The sequence below is a fragment of the Xyrauchen texanus genome, chromosome 50 (genome assembly GCF_025860055.1).
Source record: "Xyrauchen texanus isolate HMW12.3.18 chromosome 50, RBS_HiC_50CHRs, whole genome shotgun sequence".
NCBI lineage: Eukaryota > Metazoa > Chordata > Actinopteri > Cypriniformes > Catostomidae > Xyrauchen > Xyrauchen texanus.
This window is the reverse complement of record NC_068325.1, coordinates 18,029,415-18,052,910: the sequence shown is the minus strand read 5'-3', so window position 1 is coordinate 18,052,910 and position 23,496 is coordinate 18,029,415. Positions and strand designations below refer to the sequence as shown.

Below are 23,496 nucleotides of genomic sequence, written 5' to 3'. Positions count from 1 at the left end.
AAAAACTTGTATTTAAAGGGTTAAAATCCTGAAAACGAATGAATATCAGTGAAAGTGGGAAATAATATTGATATATAATATTTCTATTGGAGTTTTTTTGATGATGACATTTTTGTCCTCTAATGTCCTGACTGTGAGTTTTTTTTAATTTTTTAATCTGACACTGCACCAAAAATATGCATAAAAATCAATGTAGTTGCTGATCAATGACATATACCAGACTGTGACCACCCCCCAAACACACACACACACACACACACACACACAAAAGATCCACTTAGCAGTTAGTTAATGGAAAACAATTATCAACACTTTTTTTTTTTTTTTTATCCTGAAAATGAAAGAATATTTGGTAGTTATGATCAGGACTGATGTTAGTTAAAAAAAAATGTGCTAATTGAAAGTGGAAAATAATATGACTATATAATATTATTATAGCAGTTTTTGACCCTATAATTGTTGTCCTCTAAGGACCAATGAGTAACTTTTTTAAATTGAAACACAAGGGTTAAATTGCAGTACAACCCATTAAAGAGACAGTACGTCTATCAGTATCAGACTCGTTGTCATTCCATTCAAAATCAAAGAATTAAGGGGTGTTTGTTATAAAGCTGTATACAGGTCCATCCATCCATCTTCTAGAGAAGCCTGTTATTTGGGTCATGGGTTGTGCTGGAGCCTCTCCCAGCTGTCTTGGGCCAAAGGCAGGGAAACTCCCATCACAGGGCAAACACACACAGACATTCACACTCTCTCCTATGGGCATTTTAGAATTTCCAATTCAATTAACCTGCATGTTTTGGGACTGTGGGGGAAACCCACACAAACACAGGGAGAACATGCAAACTCAACACAGAAAAGCCTTGGGTGAGACGGGACTCGAACTGTTTGGGACCTTCTTGCTGTGATGCAACAGTGCTACCCACTGAGCCACCATTACATCGAATTAACTGGAGTTTTCTGTCCATTGGAATCTTTTGGGAATTTTTTTTCAATACTCAGCAAACAAAGAACGTACCCCTAATGTTAGCAATTGGCTCCCGCTTGGTTATTTTTTATAGGAACCAATTCCTAACAGTAACAGGCATGCAATGCTTCCCTCTTTAAACTAGATTTCATAGTGTACAATTGAACACAGAGTTCAATGACCCACTCTCGATAAACAGCTGATTGTATATATTCCTCATACCAGGAAAACTTTGTTGTGCTAATCCCGAAATCACTTTATTTTCTGTGTTTGTTAAACAGTCCAAACTGTACAGATGCGATGAAACTCAAAGCCTGTTTCCAGATGAAGTCACACACACACTATACACACATATTGTAAGTGAAATGGGTGATCATCTTTGGATAATTTATTATATGTTATTCCTGTTAAGGGAATTGTAAACTTAGCGCAGTCCTCTGAGCACCAGGCTAGCAGCCCAAAGTTAGTTTACAAACAGGGCTGGACTGGTAATCTGGCATACCGGGCATTTTCCCGGTGGGACAATGGGAAATCAGGGGCGGACTGGCCATCGGGAGAACCGAGCGGGCTGGTGGGTCGGCTGCGAAACGGGCGTATGGGCTGCGATAAGTTAAAATGAGCCGCCGCGTTATGCAGAACGGACCACAAAACGGCGCCGCGATATGCAGAAAAGGACAGCGAACACCAACCGCCTCATAACTATTTTTGCATTATCGGTTTTTGACCAAACACAGGCTGTAGCACCTCCCACAGTCCCTATACACTACAAAAGTATTTTACTACCCCCGAGTAGGAGCTAAAAATGTCCGCTAAAACGGCTTTGAGGAATGATAGTTCCTCAGGTGCAAAAGTTATGAAAAGTACTAGTCCCGGTTAAAAGTACCTAAAACAGGCTTTAGTACCGCCAGTGGGAAAGGAACCAATGTTCTAAGTCAATGATGTTTTCTGCCTGTCAATCATTGAGGCTTAATGCCATTTTTATGCCATTTTGTTCATTACAGTTTCAGATGAGGGCGCTATTTTGCTGCGGTTGTTTTTGACAACTGCATCTGCTTGGTATCAGTTTCAATAAAGCTCATTTGCTATGAGTGCAGGATTTGCGGCTAAGTTTGTGTAAATTCTTGAAAGGCTAAAATGACATACAAATAAATTTGACTTACGGCACCTTTAAAATGATATATAGTTTTAATTAAAATGATATATTTATTACACGTTATTTGAGAAAAACATGAGTAAAATAAGGAATATGTCAGTAAATAAAACATTTTGAACCTCAACACACATCTGCTGTCCCATGAGACAAAACGCTGATTAATATCTATAATTCATTTCAGAGGTTTGGGTGACAAGGGGTGAGGAAGGGAGTAAAGCTGTCCTCATCTTCTAAATCTTTGGCCTCTGGCCGGATCATTCATTAACCAGACAGATTATTGCATTCTGCTTTTGGATGTTATGCAACTGTCTGGTTTTTTATAAGAGTCATTTATTAAACATGTCTGTCAATTTAGGAGCTAAAAGTTGACCTGAAATGCTACTGAAAACCCCAAACCATTATCTTATTATCTCTAACATCATTTTAATGGAACAAATACAAACAATCCATAAACCCAGCCCAGAACAATAGATATCTTGTCTTGTAGAAATGCTGTATTAAAACAAATACCCATACCCCCCACCCAAAAAAACAAAAAGTTTCCAAAAGTCTGACCAATGGTTGACAAAAAGAAAGAAAACTCCCAAATAGTGGGAGTCTAGACGTTTATTTGTGAAGGCATGAGAATCATTGTCAACTGACCTAGATCCAGTCCATAGGGCAGGTTAATTATTCCAGAGGAACGATCACCAAATGGGACGCTTTAAAAGTTCAACTTGTGGTACTTGGGGGAGTCAGTGTAGACAGGAGTGTGTAAAGAAAGCTTGTGTTCTCTTGCTATCATGGTGAAGCTGGTGGAATGTGTACCCAATTTCTCAGAGGGGCGAAACAAGGAGGTAAGGCACACAGGGAGGGGAATTCATTATAAAATAATGTTTTTGTAACAGTTGATTGCTGAGATGAGATGGGAGAGGCTGGATCTAAATGCAGGCTTTTAATGATGATGATGATGATGATGATGATGATGATGATGGTGGTGATGGTGATGGTGGTGGTGGAACAGACATGAACTTATAAAGCAGCAAACAAGAACTGACCAAGAAATGCAAAACTAGAGTGTATATATATATATACACACACACACAGGGGCTAATGAGGGAATGGAAAACAGGTGAGAACAATGTGGAACAGATGGCAGTGCATGATGGGAAACGTAGTCCGGGGGAAACACTTCAAAATAAGAGTCCTAGGACACACGAGGGAGACAGATTGTGACAGTTTTGGAATTTTTCTTAAAGGACTATTTCGGGTTCAATACAAGTTAATCTCGATCAATAGCATTTGTGGCATAATGTTGATTACCACTAAAACTACTGTAATTTCTGTAATTACTACAACTTCTTTAAAAAAGCAAAAATATGTTTTACAGTGAGGCACTTACAATGGAAGATAATTGGACGGACAGAAATGTGATAATTTTATAAAATAACTTATGTTAATTCTTCATGATTTGTGCTGTAAAGTTGTTTAAATCGTAATTTTTACAGTAATTTTAGGGACAAATTAGTCAATATAATATAATATAATATAATATAATATCATATAATTAAATGTTATATAATATAATTTAATATAATATAATTTAACATAATATATTATAATATAATTTAATATAATATAATATAATATAATATAATATAATATAATATAATTTAATTTAATATAATTTAATATAATTTAACATAATATAATATAATATAATATAATATAATATAAAATAATTAAATTTTATATAATTTCATATAATATAATTTAACATAATATAATTTAATATAACATATTTTAAAATAATATAATCTAATATAATTCAATTTAATGTAATATATTTTAAAATAATATAATATAATGTAATATAACATTTTGTTTGTTTCATTTAATTACGTATATATATATTTATTTTTTATTTATTTTTTTGACACCAGCACTAAAATAAATATAAAATTAAATATAAAGATATTTACTGTATTTAGATATTTCATGTCTAACAGATTTAACACTACACTGATTTGAACCATTTTACAAGTCCTTCGTCATTTATTTTTGGTATTTCTAAGTACAGGTTTTACTGTTTATGTTATAAATTGTTTTAAAATATGATTTATAGGTATGTATTTAAATAAAACTGCTATGAAATTAGCCTTAGCAACACAAAGGAGTCAGCTATTTCTATTTCAAAAACGTTAAAAATGTCCTTTCCATAATTATAATTTCTAAACTTTTTTCCAGAAGCCATTAATGTCATGAGATGCAACCTTCAATTTGAGTGAGGAAATTGTAAAAAAAAAAAACCCAGCATTAAACTAAACAGTTTATCTTTCATGTATAGTACAGTCTCTTCTATTGGTTTTGCATTAATAAACATGGGCATTTTGACCAATGTCTGATTTCCAGGTAATTGATGCCATTGCCGATGCCATCTCTTCCACGGAGGGCTGCAGCTTACTGGATGTCGATCCAGGCTCCTCGACAAACAGGACAGTGTACACATTTGTCGGCCCACCCGAGGCAGTCATCGAAGGGGCACTGAACGCCGCTCGGGTTGCGTTTAAACTCATAGACATGACCAAACACTCTGGTACAACTGTGTTTCAGCATTGGAAAAAACTGCTGTACAGTTATGCAACCAAAGTTAGACAAAGCATTAGACATATTGAAGATATTGTAATTAGTATTTAGTTCCAGTAGTTTTTTGTTTTGTTTTTTTGAACAGGTGAGCACCCTCGGACAGGTGCAATGGACGTGTGTCCCTTCATACCAGTACAGAATGTCACCATGGAGGAGTGTGTAGAATGTGCCAATGAATTTGGACAGAGATTGTCTGAAATTCTGCATGTGCCAGGTACTTTAAGTACAGGCAAATGTCATGCTTTGTTACCTGAACTGGAGAGTTAATTTCAAGCTATGCTACAGTCTTGATGTGAGAATTGCTTCAATTCCATCCTTCCTCCTTGGTCTTTTAGTCTACCTCTACGGAGAGGCAGCTAGACAAGAGAGCAGAAGGTCACTTCCCTCAGTCCGTGCAGGGGAGTATGAGGCATTGCCGGAGAAGGTAAGATCTCACTTCTGAAACCTCACCTATGAGACTTCTTTTTGTGACTTCACATCTTTGACATCATATCTTTGGCCTAAACTCAGTGACCTCATTTTTATAACCTCACTTCAGTGGAAAGAGAGCAGAATACGAAAGTGCTATTAATGCAGATTTTCAAATTTACATCAGATTTACATGAAAATTTAAAAGCACCTTCCATTTTTGTATTTAGTATGGTTAACAAACAACATTTTCTTGCTATTTTCTTCTCTCTTTCAGTTGAAAAAGAGTGAATGGTCCCCTGACTATGGCCCCGCCATATTTGTCCCCTCTTGGGGTGCCACAGTTACCGGCGCCCGTAAGTTTCTCATCGCCTTTAACGTAAATCTGTTGAGTACAAAGGAACAGGCTCACAGAATTGCACTGGATATAAGAGAACAGGGCCGGGGCAAAGATCAGGTATGTTATGCAATTCGTTCCAAATTCTAAACTAATGTTTACCCACCTTTTTTTGTATTGATAAGATCCTTTGATGTCTGTTGTTGTCAATATCAAAGGGTTTTGTTTGGTCTAGGTTTTCAGTAGGCTTGTCAATACTTCGATAACCTGAGAATCTTGCTCTTCAATACATGAACAGGCAATCTGATAATTAAAGACAAACCTTATTACAAGTCTCACTTCCCTTCTTTCTGTTGATGCCGGTGTGAATGTTTGTTCTCCAGCCTGGGCTTCTGAAAAAAGTTCAAGGAATGGGATGGTACCTGGATGAATCCAACCTGGCTCAGGTCTCAACCAACATCCTGGACTTTGAGCTGACATCCCTTCACACTGTATACGAGGAAATCTGTAGGGATGCCAAAGTGAGCTCACCTTATTCTTGTTTACACTGCAACAGATCTGAAATCTGAAACAGATTAATCAAACATGCATTTCTTCTTTTGGCTGCTCCCGTTAGAAATCGCCACAGTGTATCTGCTTACTTGACTTGGCACAGCTTTTTTTATGTCGAATGCCCTTTCTGATGCAACCCCCAGTGGCAGGGGGACTCTGAATCACATATGCATTTAATTCACTTTAATTCTTGAACTAGCAACATTAAAATTGTTCATATTAGAGGCAGCATCAGACTGTTTTAGAGGTAGCATCAAAGTTGTTTGTTTAGAGACAGCATCAAAATTGCTGATATTACAGGCAGCATTATAATGGTTGACGTTAGAGGTAGCATCAGAATTGTTACTGGCAGCATCAAAGGTGTTTGTTTAACCTGTTGATACGCAATCGCCCGCACACTGTAGTGATGTCACTCTGCTTACATTCAATATATAATTAACCATCTATAAATGTAATTAATGTTAACAAATTATACATCTTTTCATAGGTTTCAACATTGATATCCGATCACTGTTTTACGATAGCAATGCTCCAGAAACAGAAATGTAGTTATTTGTGCAGGAGTACAAATGAAAACATGCAATATCAAAACGGGACTTCATACCTTTGTAATGAAAACGTGATCGCCAGATGAATCCAGTTCGCCACACTTGGGTCAATCGTCCATGACAAGCATTCATTGAAAAAAATCCAATAGCACTTTTTGTCCATAAAAGTGATAAATCTGAGAAATATTGATATATTATCCATTGTTTACATGAGATCTCACCTGAAAGAATTACCCTTCGTCATCGTTCTTCAACAAACTGCAATCTGAGCAGCATTCATGTTGTAAAACTGGATATGATCTGATATATTAGAGTCTTGTAAACAAAATGAGCCTGTCCCCAAAGTCTAATTTTAGAAATGGGGCATAGTTTTATTCATAATAGCCAAGCAGTGCAGTCAGATTTTGTGTCTCCTTGAAAGGCGGAGCCTTAATTTTACTCTGTACACTTCCAACGATTTTACAGAGAAAAAAGCTTGCAGGAATTTTGTTATTTGTTATTTTTGGCATTTTTGTTAGATTATCTTCAACTTTGAAACATAACTATTCTATTCATAACATTTTCATGTTTTGTCCTAGAAAGGGGGGTGCGTATCAACAGGTTAAAAGGCAGCATCAAATTGTATTAGAGACAACATTGACATTGTTCATATTAGAGGCAACATCACAATTGTTTGTTTAAAGTTAGCATCAAAATTGTTCATTTTAGAGGCAGCATCAAAGGTTTTTATTTAAAAAGCAGCATCAAATTGTATTAGAGGCACCATCAGAATTGTTTGTTTAGAGGGAGCATCAAAGATGTTTATGTTAGTAGCAGCATCAAAGATGTTTGTTTAAGAAGCAGCATCAAATATGTTTGTTTAAGAAGCAGCATCAAATATGTTTGTTTAAGAAGCAGCATCAAATATGTTTGTTTAAGAAGCAGCATCAAAGTTGTTTATTTAAGAAGCAGCATCAAAGATGTTTGTTTAAGAAGCAGCATCAAAGTTGTTTATTTAAGAAGCAGCATCAAAGATGTTTGTTTAAGAAGCAGCATCAAATATGTTTGTTTAAGAAGCAGCATCAAATATGTTTGTTTAAGAAGCAGCATCAAATATGTTTGTTTAAGAAGCAGCATCAAATATGTTTGTTTAAGAAGCAGCGTCAAATATGTTTGTTTAAGAAGCAGCATCAAAGTTGTTTATTTAAGAAGCAGCATCAAATATGTGTTTAAGAAGCAGCATCAAATATGTTTGTTTAAGAAGCAGCGTCAAATATGTTTGTTTAAGAAGCAGCATCAAATATGTTTGTTTAAGAAGCAGCGTCAAATATGTTTGTTTAAGAAGCAGCATCAAATATGTTTGTTTAAGAAGCAGCATCAAAGTTGTTTAAGAAGCAGCATCAAATATGTTTGTTTAAGAAGCAGCATCAAATATGTTTGTTTAAGAAGCAGCATTAAATATGTTTGTTTAAGAAGCAGCATCAAAGTTGTTTATTTAAGAAGCAGCATCAAAGTTGTTTATTTAAGAAGCAGCATCAAATATGTTTGTTTAAGAAGCAGCATCAAATATGTTTGTTTAAGAAGCAGCGTCAAATATGTTTGTTTAAGAAGCAGCATCAAATTTGTTTGTTTGAAGCCTCTACTTTTTTTTACAGGTCAGCATCAGAGTCTATATCGGAACCAATTTCTCACTCTATTCTGAATCAATGGATAAAACTGATACCTTATACCTAATCTTATATTCATGAATCAGATGAGAATCTGATTCATATTCATCATAGCTGTTTCTCTGTCCAGGGTTTGAACCTGCCAGTGGTGGGGTCTCAGATCGTGGGTTTGATTCCCCTGAAGGCCATGCTGGACTGTGCCGACTTCTACATCAAGACAGAGAAGATTTTTGTTGTAGAAGAGGAGCACAAAATCAGACTGGTGAGTTAAAATCAATAAGGTGAAACGATGAATGTGGTAGCAAATCATAGGTCCTTCTCTTATGTCATTCCTACTGTTTTCCCACCAGGTTATTAGTAAACTGGGGCTTGACTCCTTGGGCCCATTCGTACCAAAGGAGAGAATTATAGAGTAAGTCCTAAAACCTCCTAAGCCCTAAACTGAGCAAATGTAGCAGAAAACACATTCTGCTGATGCAGATTGCTGATATTCTATCCATTATGTTAAAAATACTTTCTGATTGGCTGTTCAATGATCATTCACTAAAGCACTGTAATCTGATTGGTCGATGCTGAGTTTAGGTATATGGTGCAAGCCAATCAGGACGATGGGTGTCTTGCTTCTCTGTCTCTGCAGAAGTTTGTACAAAGTGTGGGGGCCAGAACAGCAGCACCTGGTGGCGGCTCCGTTTCAGCAGCAATTGCTGCCATGGTAGTGCATTCTAACCTTCAAGGGGCCGTTCACACCGAACGTATTTTTGCATCCATCTGCACGGTTTCCCACTGTTTTTGTATTCAAACATGTGCTTGATTGACTTCTTTGCATTGCGCCACATCTCAATATTTTCAGTCCTCGCACAGGTGCGTTGCACCTCTATAATGCCTCTATTACCTGTCAAATATCACTGAAATAGGTGACATGAAATATCACAACTGTCACTGTAACAGCCCTAGGCTGGGTAAACAGAGGGGAAAAAATGTTAGATCCATCATTTAGCCAATCAAAATACTTTCTGCCTGTCAATCATTATGACTCAATCAGGTCAGCCAATGTATGCTCATTTAAGTACCGGCACAGTGTCCTGCTCTCCCTTAACTCAGGACTTGTGCGCAGGTGTCCTTCGAGTCCGCGGTTTTGGAAAGAGGGACCATGGCTAATTCAAAGGCTAGTCTGGTAGAAAACGAAAGAACGACAAATTTAAAAAAACGATCTCAACACAACTGTGTTTTGTTTGTTCCGCTGCATCCAACATAGTGTAAGAACACGTTTGGACAAAACGGCCCCTAAGTATGGCAAGCCAAATTGACATATAATCATTCGCAGGTATGAATTGTTGATATCAACAATTAAATTTTCACTAGTTAAAATGCTAATTTCTCGATATCAGGAATGTTATTACTTCTAATGAAAACGCAAATTTTTTATATTACTTTTGCACTAGTAAAAACGTTAATTCATGATATTTCTCAATTAATTTCTTACTAGTTGTCATTTTAATTTTGCGTATCAAATGTCCATTCCTGATATCAAAAATGTAATTACTACTATTAATTTTTATGTATTTAAACATGATTGATTTTGTATTTCAGATATCTGGAAATGGATTTCGGAAATCAATAAATTGGATAGTAATTAAAGATATCTAGAAAGGCTTTTTTACTAGTTACAATCACATTACTGATATCAGAAATTAACATTGCCACTAGTGAAATCAAAAATCAAAAATGAGCATTTTTACTTGTTCAATTCAGTTCTTGATATCAAGAATGAAATTTGCACTAGTAACAATTTAATTATTGATTATTGAACATTATAATTTTAATAGTATGAAGTGCATTGCTGTGAAATTGGAATTTCAACTAATAAGAAATTAATTTAGATATCGTAATTTCTTTTTCAATAGAAATGGATGGAAAATGTCATTACTGATACCAAAAAGTAGCACTCATGCTAGTAATAATTCAATTCCTGATATGAAGATTTCGAATTGTAACCAGTGAAAATTAAATCGTTGATATCAACAATTCATATCCTGTGAATGGTTAAAAGTCAATTCGGCTTGCCATACCCTAATATTTCTAGTATCATCAATTACTTTTGTCAAAATTAATATTTAGCGACAATTGAATTAAAACATAACAATTTAAATTTTGATCTCTCTTTTTTTAATTTCTGTACATCCATTATTGTCAGGGTGCAGCCCTGGGCTGTATGGTCGGTCAAATGACGTACGGGAAGAGGCAGTTTGAATCTCTGGATGCGGAGATGAGAAGACTCATCCCTCCATTTCATGAAGCCATGAATGACTTATTGTTCAAAGTGGATGCCGATTCAACAGCCTTTAACAGCTACATGGTACATGACCACACACTCGAATAACATCATAAATACAGCACTTGTGTAGCATCATATAATGCACCAACTACAGAAATTGTTATATATACACATTTTTTTTACATGACTATACAAGTTTTGGGGAGTAACTTACTTAAAGTTGATATGCTAGACTGTATGACACATACAGGCTTCAATTATGACAAAAAGACTTATCTATGGACAATAATTCATTACCATCAATGGACACAATAGGGCTAGAATTGGCCCTATAGGGTAACAATTCCAACATACTCTTTGTTAGTATCTTTCGGTGTCGCTAACTGCTTTTCAAATGAGTATCTTGACTGTAGATTAACTCATTTAAATTATGAGTAGCTTGTAGCTTGCCAAGCTAGTTTCAGAATTGCCTTCCCAACACATGGGATTGTTGCATTCATTGTTTGTTCATTTGTACCTGGAAGGGTTTGTTAACAGCTGCCATTTCTGTTGTTTCAGGCTGCCCTGAAACTGCCTAAAGGCACACCAGATGAAATTAAAAGGTACGGTTTATCTAGTGCATGTGTTGTCGTGCAACGTTTTCAACAAATGTCACAGGAACATTAAGGAATGTCCTGTAACATGTAAAACTGGTTTTAGGGTCTTTATTGATGTCAAAACATGTTATGTCACTCAAAGAGAAACTGGAAAGACCTGGTAAAGACTTTGCATGTATTTGTTGACATGGGCCTTACTGACAAAACACGCACATGCACAACCATTCATCCTGCCTTTAAACATGCTCCCTTGTGAAAGTTAGTTACAGTATAGAGCCGGGCCATGATGATTTATTGGTCATCCTCCAACAACTGACTAGTCAGTTAAATGATTTCTTCCCTTTTAAGCACTGACGCCGATTTTCAAAGTATGTCGTTTTGCACATCCCTATTACAGAATGCATCAGATCATAACAGCTTTGGCAAAAACACACATTTGCACTGGCAGAATTACAGCTGATGCCGAAAACTCCACATCTGGCTAAAAGTACCTTGAGATAATTGAAATGTTATTTTTCAACCACAGAGGGAAATAGTTTTCTGGACTATACGAGCTCTGTTTCTGTGTTATTAAACAGGAGGGAGGAAGCCATGCAAGAGGGGTTGAAGAAGGCGGTGGATGTTCCTCTGTCCCTGGCAGAGAGAATAAACACGCTTTGGCCCTCACTTAAAAAGATGGCACAGTACGGAAATGTGGCGTGCAAATCAGACATACAGGTGAGAGTGAGAACTCTTGACCATGGAAAAAGTGCAGATTTTTTTCTACCTTGATTTCTTTACAATATATGTATTTTCAATGTATTATTATTATTTTTTTTTAACTTTAATATAAAGCAATTCTTTAACTAGTGTTTCGATTTAAAAGTTACTCTATAAATGCCAAAATATAATATATTTTTTTTTTATTATTTTATAATGATAAATGACTTTTTTTAAATATATATTTGTATTACAAATAAATATATGATTCATATAATATTTGTATTACTTTAAATGCACTAATACAAAAATAATAATACAAAAAATATTTATAATTCTTATTTTCATTATATTTTATGGTATATATATACTGTTAAAAATATAGCTATAATATTTATTTTCTCTTAGATAGATAGATATGATGGTATTACTGTATATTATATAAATGGCTTATAACTTTTAAAGTAAAAAATATTCTTATGTGGGTGTTTCTTCAAATTCTGGCACTTTCACATCCCAGGGATTTATTTAAAAAACAAATAGATTTTTTAGAAACATTTTTATTTTATGAAGGTTTTATTAAAACTTAATTGGAAACTTTTTACAAAGCCATCACAATTTATTTCTGGTACTTTTCAAATGATTTATATGTATAGATTTGACTGATTTAGCCTTCTAATATTAAAGTAAAAAATATCCATTATAAAAATATTAATTATTAGATGTCTGAAACTATGATGATCTAAAACAAAGAGTGAAATAAACATAAACATTTCAGTATTATTATGTGACTAAAAAAATGACAAGATTTAAATTTGAATGTTGTAAAATTCAATAAAATCTTAATGACATAATTTTGGGCCTATTTACACTTTGCCACTTCATGCATTTTCACTGATCGGATGGCTAGCCGATCATGAAAAGACCAGGTGTAAATGCCCTCTGATACGCATTTGAGACGGATTGCAATCCGGTCACTCAAACTGCTTCAGGAGGTGCATGAAGTGTAAATGCATCTGGCTGTTCACCCCGCCCAACCAGCGCTAGGTCAGCGAAACATAACAGCTGTCACTGAATATTGCATTGGCTTTGCATCTTACAGTAAAACATTCATGTTTTAGAAGAGATCGAACGTTTTTCCTCATTTATTTTATGCAGCTCGCTGATGATCGCTTATACAAAGATACAGACACGCGCGGGGGAACATTTACTTGAAATCAAATAATAAAGCACATCTTTTAATTCACTGCCCAGAACTAGCATAAACAAAGGAGTGAACTTTGCTTTATTTGCATATAGATCTCGAGAGATTTATATCTGTTTGGTGGAGACACTTTGATGTGGCCGAGTGTAAATGGAATGAGCTATAGCGGATAGCAATCCGACCAGTAAAAACGCATGAAGGGTCATTTCCACCACACCAAACGAAAGTTAGTGTACATGTTTACCAATTCGACAAAAGTGTCAGTAAAAAGCATGCTTGAGATGAATGAAGATGAATTTCACTTGTGAGCAGAATATTTTTCAAATCAAGCTGTAATATTGCAAAATAACTCAAAAAATGTCAAAATCGAAATTAATTGTGTGTATTCAGGATGCATAATATGTTAGCTATGAAATTAGCAAGACAAAGAAGCCAGCCTTTGTCTTTCAAAAACGCAAAGAAACGTCATTTCCACCACAGAATTATATTAAATTCTACTCTATATAAGATATAAAACAGCTATCCTTCCCAACCAACCACTCTTGACAAGTAGAAACCCTGACATGACCAAATATGCCAAAAATGGACAAAAATGGAAACCTGCAATTAGATTCTTCTGCTATGCAGGTAGCAGCTAAAGCTTTGGAAACTGCAGTATATGGAGCTTACTACAACGTCATTATTAACCTGAAGGATATCACAGACGGTTCATTCAGGGCTGCCGTGAGTAAAAACATATTGTTATACGTATTTAACGTATTGTTTTAAGGTCAAGCTTCCCATGATTGCTTTTCTGTCACAAAAGAAAGGACACATTAAGTGATATGAAACTTGTTTTCAGGAACTCATTAATGTCAAATGATAGCCCATCTGAATTGTTCCATGATCATAGTGCTTTTTGTGTGTTTTTTGGGGTTTACAGACTGAATTGCGAGTGTCTGCGCTTTTGAAGGAAGCCACAGAGAATGCCAACACAGTGCTGAAGACTGCAGACAACAGGAAATGATGACACAGACAGACTCTAACTCACAGCAGATCAAATAAAGACACTGAATTACAAACACACTGATGTGCATTTTTTAAAGGAATTTTCCAGGTTATTTACCACATCATGCATGTAAACATATGAATCTATATGAATCATATGGTGCTATAAGCAATTTTAGCCATTCTAGAATTTTCACAAATTCTTTAGCCCCCCAAAAAACAAATCCCACACTCTAACAATACCAAATAAGCTTTATTGAGACCAACATGAGCAGAAAAGGTCAAAAACAACAGCAGCATTATAGCGCCCTCAACTGACAACTGTTATGAACAACATGGCATAAAAATGGCACTAAGCCTCAATAATTATGCCAACTACAATACTATGAGAATGTGCAAAATGATTGACAGGCAGAAAACATCATCTCAGAACACTTATTTAAAATTAAAATTGTATGCATACCTTTCCATGAAAAAAATCGCTATAATATAATAATTGCTGCTTAAACGCTTAAATGCTTGAAACTCCACCAGCAGGTGGCGCTGTAACAGATTGGACCCTCTGTATCCCATTCCCTTTGTTAATAAATCATTTGATGTTATTTATTAATCTATAAAAGCTGCACTGCTGAGAAAAGAAAGCAGAACAGCTGTAGCAATAATGTTTTTAAACCTTGGCTGCATGTTCTAGAAACATCAAAGCATAATGATCCATTCTGCAGCCGCAGTCTTTGAGAGAGAGGAGAGCCTTATTACCACTACAAATTTGTGGAACAATTTTCATATAATTTTCGTGATTACATATCTTTAAAAGAAGCTATTGAGAATACATTTATGTCATAATAATAGTATTGCAATTTTAGGATGGGATCGGGTATTTAATAATCATCTAAGCAAGCATAAAATGTATCATTGATCATACTTAGGGTTAGGGGTTTATTATAATATATAATCCTATCAACACCCTAGCAAACACCTAAAACACCCCAGCAACCGCATATCAACATGCTACACACAACCATAAAAATCCTAGCAACCACATAGCAACATGCTACAAACAACCCAGAAGAACTTCACAACCACCCAGAACATCACCAAGCAACTGCACATCAACATATTATAAACCGCTCAGAACACTTCTATCAAGGCTTTAGCAAACACCCCAGCAACCGCATAGCAACATGCTAAAAACAACCATAAAAACCCTAGCAACCACATAGCAACATGCTACAAAAAACACAGAAGAACTTCACAACCACCCAGAACACCACCAAGCAACTGCACATCAACATATTATAAACCACTCAGAACACTTCTATCAAGGCTTTAGCAAACACCCCAGCAACCGCATAGCAACATGCTAAAAACAACCATAAAAACCCTAGCAACCACATAGCAACATGCTACAAAAAACCCAGAAGAACTTCACAACCACCCAGAACACCACCTAGCAACAGCACATCAACATATTATAAACCACTCAGAACACTTCTATCAAGGCTTTAGCAAACACCTAGAGCACCCCAGCAACCGCATAGCAACATGCTACACACAACCATAAAAACCCTAGCAACCACATAGCAACATGCTACAAACAACCCAGAAGAACTTCACAACCACCCAGAACACCACCTAGCAACAGCACATCAACATATTATAAACCGCTCAGAACTCTTCTATCAAGGCTTTAGCAAACACCCCAGCAACCGCATAGCAACATGCTAATGGTCATTCAGAACACCTGAGCAACCACACAGCAACATCCTAATAACCAAATAGAAGACCCTAGCAACCACACAGAAAACCTTAGTAACCATCCAGAACACCCGAGCAACTGCATACCACTGCACTAAAAACCACCGAGAACACCCTAGCAACCACCTTAACAACCACCACTCAGTGTCTTAGCAAACACCTAGAGCACCCTAGAAACAGCATAGCTAAAGATCACTCAGATCACCTTAGCAATCAAACAGCAACATCCAAGTAACCACCCAGAAGTCCCAAGCAACCACACAGCAACATGCTAAAAATGATTCAGAACACATTAGCAACCACATCACAACCAGCTAAAAGACCCTAGCGACCTAAAAGACCCTAGCGAACTGCATACTGTATCACCTGCAAAAAATCACTTTGAACACATTAGCAACCAACATAATCGCTCTAGTAACCACCCATATAACCCAAGCAACCTCACAGCAACACACTAAAAATCACTCAGAACACGGTAGCAACCAAACAGCAACTCCCTAGCAACCACCAAGATAGCCCAAGCAACTGCACAATGTATCACCTGCAAAAAATAACTTTTAACACATTAAACCCAACAGAATCACTCTAGAACCCAACCCTAGCAACCTCATAGCAAAAACTTAAAATCACTTAGAACACTTTAGCAAGCACATACCATAGCAACACCTTAGCAACCACCCAGAAGACCCTAGCAACTGCATCATAACAACTAAGAACCAATCAGACACCTTAACAACTAGACAGTAATTGTGTGGTATGTACTACTGAAAAGGCCTCTGAAAAGCTACAAAGGTTTCCAAAAACTACAGCTTTCAAAATGAAAATTTCCTGAAAACTGCCAACTCTGTCCAACAGTATCTCAACTCATTCTTATCAAATCAACCAATCATAAGATATCTAACAGCAGGGACTCTTAAGTATAAAACTGCCTGGGGGGCTGTACATTTGTCCAGTGCTGTTTGGAGAGTGTGTATAAATGTGCCATCGATTTCCAAAACGTTTCCAAAGACGCAGCAGAAATAACATGTTTGTCATTCTTTATCTGAGTCTTTGGAGTATGTTGGGATCAAACAGCCAGAGCTTGAGTACATCAACAACATCGCAAACATTTGTGACATCTGGAGAGGAGAACGGCCAGTGTACGACCTGTCAGTTCAGACAGCAGAGTAAACTCATGCGTTTGCACTCCATAAAATCTCAGATTTTGAGCATTTTACGTTTGGAACACGCTCCGAACATCAGCAGAGACACCGTGAAGCTGCTCTTACCCAAAGCACCTCCATTGCAGGAGCTCCTTGATCAATACGACCAAAACGGAGGCATTAGTGAGGATGAAGAGCAAGGTAGCAGTGAAACTATCATCACTATGGCCACAGAACGTAAGTATACTGCAAGATATTTTCTCTTTGATATAGTCTACTATGAACTGACATTCATTCATTCAGCTGTTGTTGGAAGACATCCAAAAACAACAACACATGTTTTATGCTGAGCTGTGCACTGAGAGACAACATACAAAGCATGTTTGGCATTCAGAACATAAGGAGTGGTGGTGGTGTAGTGGTCTAAGCACATAACTGGTAATCTGGTAATCAGAAGGATGCTGGTTTGAGCCCCTCAGCCACCACCATTGTGTCCTTGAGCAAGGCACTTAACTCCAGGTTGCTCCGGGGGGATTGTCCCTGTAATAAGGGCTCTGTAAGTCGCTTTGGATAAAAGCGTCTGCATAAATGTAAATGTAAATGTCAATAAGGGCCTCTGGAGTAAAATTGTATTGCTCAGAAGTTGCTCTTTAAATGCTCAAGAGAGTTAGTCAAGATCTCAATTACATTTGATTTAAGTATGTACTCTCGGATGTCTCTCGTAAAATTACTTAGGATTAAGAGACAAATAAAGACAATATTGACATATACATATACATGCACAGGTGTAGCTGCATCTCCTGCACAGTGCATGTATTGTTCTTTGTTAGTTTATGTTAACCAATACAACCTTTTTGTAAAGTGTTACCATTTTATGATTTTACAGTTACAGTTACAATAACAATAATTGTAGTCGATATAGCCGCAAGTAGCAGTTACGGGGGTCAAGCACCAAAATGCCCACATTTGAACCATAGCACCCAGAGAGTGGATATGATGTATTGTACATTGAAAAAACACCCCAAGTAGGGTTCAAAGCTGTACCTTACTGATCCCCAGTCCTGTGCGCAATACACTGCACCAAAAGGCCACAAAATTGAAAGTCACCAAATGGAGATACCAAGTTGAGAGTGCAAAACGATTGCTTAGAAAATGTTTTTGTTCGAGCTAAGTGGTTTTGGATTGAATCAAGAATTATCCGGGGAAGTACAGCCTATTTTGTAATAAGCCCAATGTAATGACTCAACGGTGAACTGAAATACAATTTTAAAAACTATCCTTTGCGGAATTCGACCACCCAACCTTTGAGGTTGTAGTCCAAATATGTACACACTGCACCATTAAGTTGACACGTCTCAACAAAGGCAAAGAACACACCAAGTTAATAGTCCGCACATAAAAGTTTTGGTTATCTTTTGAACTATAGGTGGCGCTGTCTCCAAAATGTGCAAATACCCTCAGTACATGATGCTGATGATGCATACCAATTTTCTTTTAAATCTGACAAAGCTTTTAGAAGATACATCACTTTATAAACAAATGTAAAATGCTGTTGACCATTGAAGAAATATGGATATAAGAAAACTGATATCACTGAAATCCTTAAACTCTAGGAATGTGTAGAAACCAACGTCGCGATTTTAGGCAAAACTGTTCATAAGTTATGGGCAAAATAGGCATTTTTGAGATTTCTTGACATATAGATGGCCATACTTGGCATATAGAGTACCTTCAGATCATGTTCCAAATGAACCATTCTAAGATTTGTTTCGATAGAGCGAAGCGTTGCCGAGTTACAGCCTCACTTCCTGTTTCACATCGACATAGTTAAATTTGCATTGCTGTAAATTTTCAGCAAAGGTGAAAATCTAAATTCTTTATACTCTTTTTTTTGTGGCTCGTTCTGGAGGTCATCTGTGCCCATTTTTGGGTGAATCAGACAACACCTGTAGGAGAAGAAGCAAAAAAGATGATAAGTGTCACAGTCCAAGACATAAGGGATCCATTACAATTAGGAAAGAAATTAGAGAAAATTGTATTTTGTTTCTTGTCCAATTTGCCAAAAGTTTGAAAGAAAAAGACAAGTGCGTTTTTTAAATGTTGGCCCTATACATTTTGGCCTAGAGACCCCAAACTTTGTCAGGGGGCTATTTATACCACCCCCTTAGCGTGCAAGAAATTTGTTTCAACGTTGACCCACAAAACGTAGACCCACTGCAGGTTGTTCAAGCAACTTTGATGCTGCTTCTAACACAAACAGTTTTGATGCTACCTTCGGGGCTTGGCCCCAGATTATTGTATTTGAGAGGTATATTTCTGTAAAGGGAAACATTTTCTATATTCTAAGCAATCTTCACTTTCCAGCTCAAGCCATCACCCAGGTTGAGGGAATGCCCAAATGTTGCATGTTCTCCCTGAGCCCAAAAATTCTACCTGACAGCATCATGAAGGCCCAGCTCTGGATCTACCTCAGACCAGATGAGGAACCAACCACAGTCTTCATTCAGATATCCCGTCTGAGGCTCTCTTCTGATGGTAACAGTCGCTCAAGAATACGTGCACAAAAAATTGACGTGAATGCCCAGACAAACTCTTGGCAGCACATTGACATGAAACAGTTGTTGCAGTTGTGGCTCAAACAGCCAGAGAGCAACTTTGGGATAGAAATCAAGGCCTTTGACTCAAATGGAAATGATCTGGCTGTAACCTCAGCAGAATCGGGAGAAGAAGGACTGGTGAGTATTTGCCTGTGCATGCATAGATACATAGGTCATGCTTGCTTCAAAATACAGTTTGCTTTTAAAATGCAGGACAAATATTTTTCTGATGGTTTACTTTACTTTGGATGGTGTAGCTTAGTCCTTAAAGGCATTGATCGTGGAGGGCAAAATTCACTTTCAAACTTAACAACGGGCAATCCGCTTGGGGGGACTGTCCATATGGTAACAGTATTGTAAGTCATGTTGGAATGATTTTTGCTAAATGCTAATAAGTGACCATTGCAGGGCCATTGCATATGACAACTATGACAACAACTTTAATAATAGTATGAGATGGTTTAATAGTACAAATTAATTTGAGTTGGCTCATCCAAAAACATACGACTTTTACTTCCATAGAGAAAACTGAATAAATTAATACTATTGCGATTTTTCCTAACCCAAACCTAACCATTAAGTCTAACCCCTTATCCAAACCCTAGACCTCCTTATAATGATGTTAAAATAGCTAAATTGGATAGATCGATAGATGTTTTATTGATTTTAAATTCTGTTTGTTGATTGGTTAGTCTCTATGGGAATAAAAGTTCTACCTATTCGTACAAGCCAAGTTGTGTGATATCTTGTGATTTTGCCATCTTGTATGAGATATTACAAGTTGTCAGACCAGATTATTCACTTTTCAGTGTCATAATTATGTTTTTAATTTTTGGGTGAACTATTCCTTTAACCTATTATTCATTTGTTCTTCAGCAACCGTTCTTGGAGGTCAAAATATCGGACACCAGCAAGCGGTCGAGACGGGACACTGGCCTCGACTGTGACGAGCATTCGACCGAGTCTCGGTGCTGTCGATATCCGCTCACCGTCGACTTTGAGGACTTCGGCTGGGACTGGATAATTGCGCCCAAGCGATACAAGGCCAATTACTGTTCCGGCAAATGCGTGCAGAAGTATCCCCACAGTCACATCGTGAACAAGGCCAACCCACGTGGCAGTGCCGGTCCCTGCTGCACACCCACCAAGATGTCACCCATAAATATGCTGTATTTCAATGACCGTGAGCAAATCATTTATGGAAATATCCCCTCAATGGTGGTAGACCTCTGTGGATGCTCTTGAACCCCAAAAAAGGGCTTCTAGAGTCACTAAGGCAGCAAGCCCTAATCGCTCTGGACCAGAGGAAATTGAATGTAACCTTTACCTTGTCCCTGACAAAATAGTTCCTGCTAAACCAAACCCAACAAATCAGCTAAGGCAATTTCTTTTTGTTTGTTCTCATCAACTGTTACACACAAAGACATTGGTAGTGAGGTGACAAGGGTTTCTTTGTTTATGAAGGTATAAATGCTTACTCTGTAAATTTATTTGAGCATTTAGATGACCTGATGGGGTTTACAAGAATGTAAAAATTCAGAAAGAACTTTTCAGTTTTAAATTAATGTCAAACAAAAGGCTGTACAGTTGAGTCGCTCATCCCAAAGTGACCCAAAAACAGGAACACTGACCCAGAAACTCACTCAACATGACATCCGAACCACTCACTCCCACATGACTTTAGGAATTCTATAGTCAGTCCAAATCAGCATATGGGTAGTTGACAAATAATGTGGACTTTTAGGTAAAAAAATATTTTTTTAATTAGGATTAAAATGCCAATGTTTTCAATAGTTGCTCTATACAATGTCTTAGGCAAGAGATGGACATAGTAATTCTTCAATGACAGATTTAGGTTTTTATTGAGAGTTTTCAGTTATTTAGAGTTACTGTAGGTTACAGGTCAAAATCATATTGTTGGGGTGTAGTTTTGATCTCAAGTTGTACCAAATAAAATGAATGTTACTAATGTTGCTGATGAGTTGATTTCATGTGTCCTGAAAGGACCTCTTCAAAGCTGTCCTTTCATAACCCTTAACAAAGTGACATCGTTGACACTGTTCCAAGCATGTGGATCACATTACAACTCTTAAAACCAAAACACCCATATGCCAGGGTCGTTTAACTTCCCTCTCCACCATTATTTTGTTCTCTGGAGGGCCCCCTGCAGTTGGGTCCCTTGAGGCAAACTGAGGACAATGAGTGCACACAGAAAGGTCCTGATTTGCATTGCTGCATGATTAAACAGTTGCATAACCTAATTTAACATCAGACAGTTTAACATCAATTATCATCAGTTTAAGTAATTATAATGTATTGTCAGGTGTAAAGAAATGAAAGACAAGTCGACTGTTGAAACAACAGCAACAACTTCTATATGGATAGAAAAATAAATATGCTTATCAACTCTTAAAAGGGAGAATATGCTTCCCATATCTTTCATTGGTTGTGTCAAAGGAAATACGTACACTCGACCTTTACAGTATTTTGATGCAAATTAATCTGTCACTTAATAGAAGCTAGCCAAATCAGACAGATCCCAACACAAACAGACATTAAATATGAATGACTGGATATATACTGTATTAGGGCTATCGATTTAACTAGTAAATTAAGTCTGATTATAGAAAATAACACATTAAAGGCTTGACGTACATATAACTTTGTGCATTGAAAATGCAGCATTTTTGACGCTGTAAACAAGGTAGATGCTTCAAAAGCATCCATTTGACGTATATGTACATTGACCGACAACTAAAAATAGCGCAGATGGAACAAAAGAACACATCCTCTGAGAACAGAACACATTAACAAACTAAATAAAATAAAAATGTATGCTGTCAACTGCACGCTTCAAACCAACAATATATTGACTTTTTGTATTTTCAAATCTATGCTTTACTCGTCTGCTGCAATAATGCAATATATTTCAATCTGAATTATAAAAATTATTATGTAAAACAAATGAATCAGTGCCGATAGTTGCTTTTTGGAGCTATCGGTTATCAGCAAAAATGTATGCAAAATAAGTTTCTAATAGTTAATTTTTTTTAGTGTTTCTGGTAATATAAAACCTTTATAGTTAATAAAAAAAATTATTTGTATATATATATATACACACACATACACAAACACATCTGAAGTCAGAGGTTACATATACTTAGGTTGAAGTCATTAAAACTAATTTTTAACCATTCCACAGATTTCATATTAGCAAACTATAGTTTTTGCAAGTCATTTAGGACATCGACTTTGTGCATGACAGGGGTCATTTTTCCAACAATTGTTTACAGACAGATTGTTTCTACTTTTAATTGACTATATCACAGTTCCAGTGGGTCAGAGATTAATGTAGAGCAAACCAATCCTAGAACAACAGCAAATGGAGGAAACAGGTTGACAAGTATCTATATCCACAGTAAAACGAGTCCTATATCGACATAACTTGAAAGGCTGCTCAGCAAGGAAGAAGCCACTGCTCCAAACCACCATAAAAAAAGCCAGACTACAGTTTGCAAGTGCACATGGGGACAAAGATCTTACTTTTTGGAGAAATGTCCTCTGGTCTGATGAAATGAAAATGTACCTATTTGGAGGTGAGGCTTGCAAGCCGAAGAACACCATCCCAACTGTGAAGCATGGGGGTGGCAGCATCATGTTGTGGTGGTGCTTTGCTGCAGGAGGGACTGGTGCACTTCTCAAAATAGATGCATCATGAGGAAGGAAAATTATGTGGATATATTGAAGCAAAATATCAAGACATCAGCCAGGAAGTTAAAGCTCAGTCGCAAATGGGTCTTCCAAGTGGACAATGACCCCAAGCATACCAAAGTTATGGCAAAATGGCTTAAGGACAACAAAGTCAAGGTATTGGAGTGACCATCACAAAGCCCTGACCTCAGTCCGATAGAACATTTGTGGGCAGAACTGAAAAAGCATGTGCGAGCAAGAAGGCCAACAAACTTGACTCAGATACACCAGTTCTGTCTGGAGGAATGGGCCAAA

At 36.8% G+C, this 23,496-nt stretch overlaps 2 protein-coding genes across 2 annotated transcripts; both read left to right on the top strand.

The window, feature by feature from the left end:
- The first annotated feature begins 2,787 nt into the window (after positions 1–2,787).
- On the top strand, positions 2,788–14,075 carry ftcd (formimidoyltransferase cyclodeaminase). Its single transcript, XM_052124553.1, has 14 exons — positions 2,788–2,956; positions 4,512–4,695; positions 4,831–4,959; positions 5,081–5,169; positions 5,431–5,610; positions 5,874–6,011; positions 8,367–8,498; positions 8,587–8,648; positions 8,819–8,948; positions 10,431–10,592; positions 11,070–11,113; positions 11,686–11,824; positions 13,638–13,733; positions 13,933–14,075. Exons 1-14 carry the CDS (start codon positions 2,903–2,905, stop codon positions 14,014–14,016), a joined length of 1,623 nt encoding a protein of 540 aa, XP_051980513.1. The 5' UTR covers positions 2,788–2,902; the 3' UTR covers positions 14,017–14,075.
- A 2,655-nt stretch (positions 14,076–16,730) lies between these two features.
- Positions 16,731–21,436, top strand: mstna (myostatin a). The gene is made up of 3 exons (XM_052123915.1): positions 16,731–17,131; positions 19,259–19,629; positions 20,368–21,436. Exons 1-3 carry the CDS (start codon positions 16,777–16,779, stop codon positions 20,734–20,736), a joined length of 1,095 nt encoding a protein of 364 aa, XP_051979875.1. The 5' UTR covers positions 16,731–16,776; the 3' UTR covers positions 20,737–21,436.
- The last annotated feature ends 2,060 nt before the right edge of the window (positions 21,437–23,496 follow it).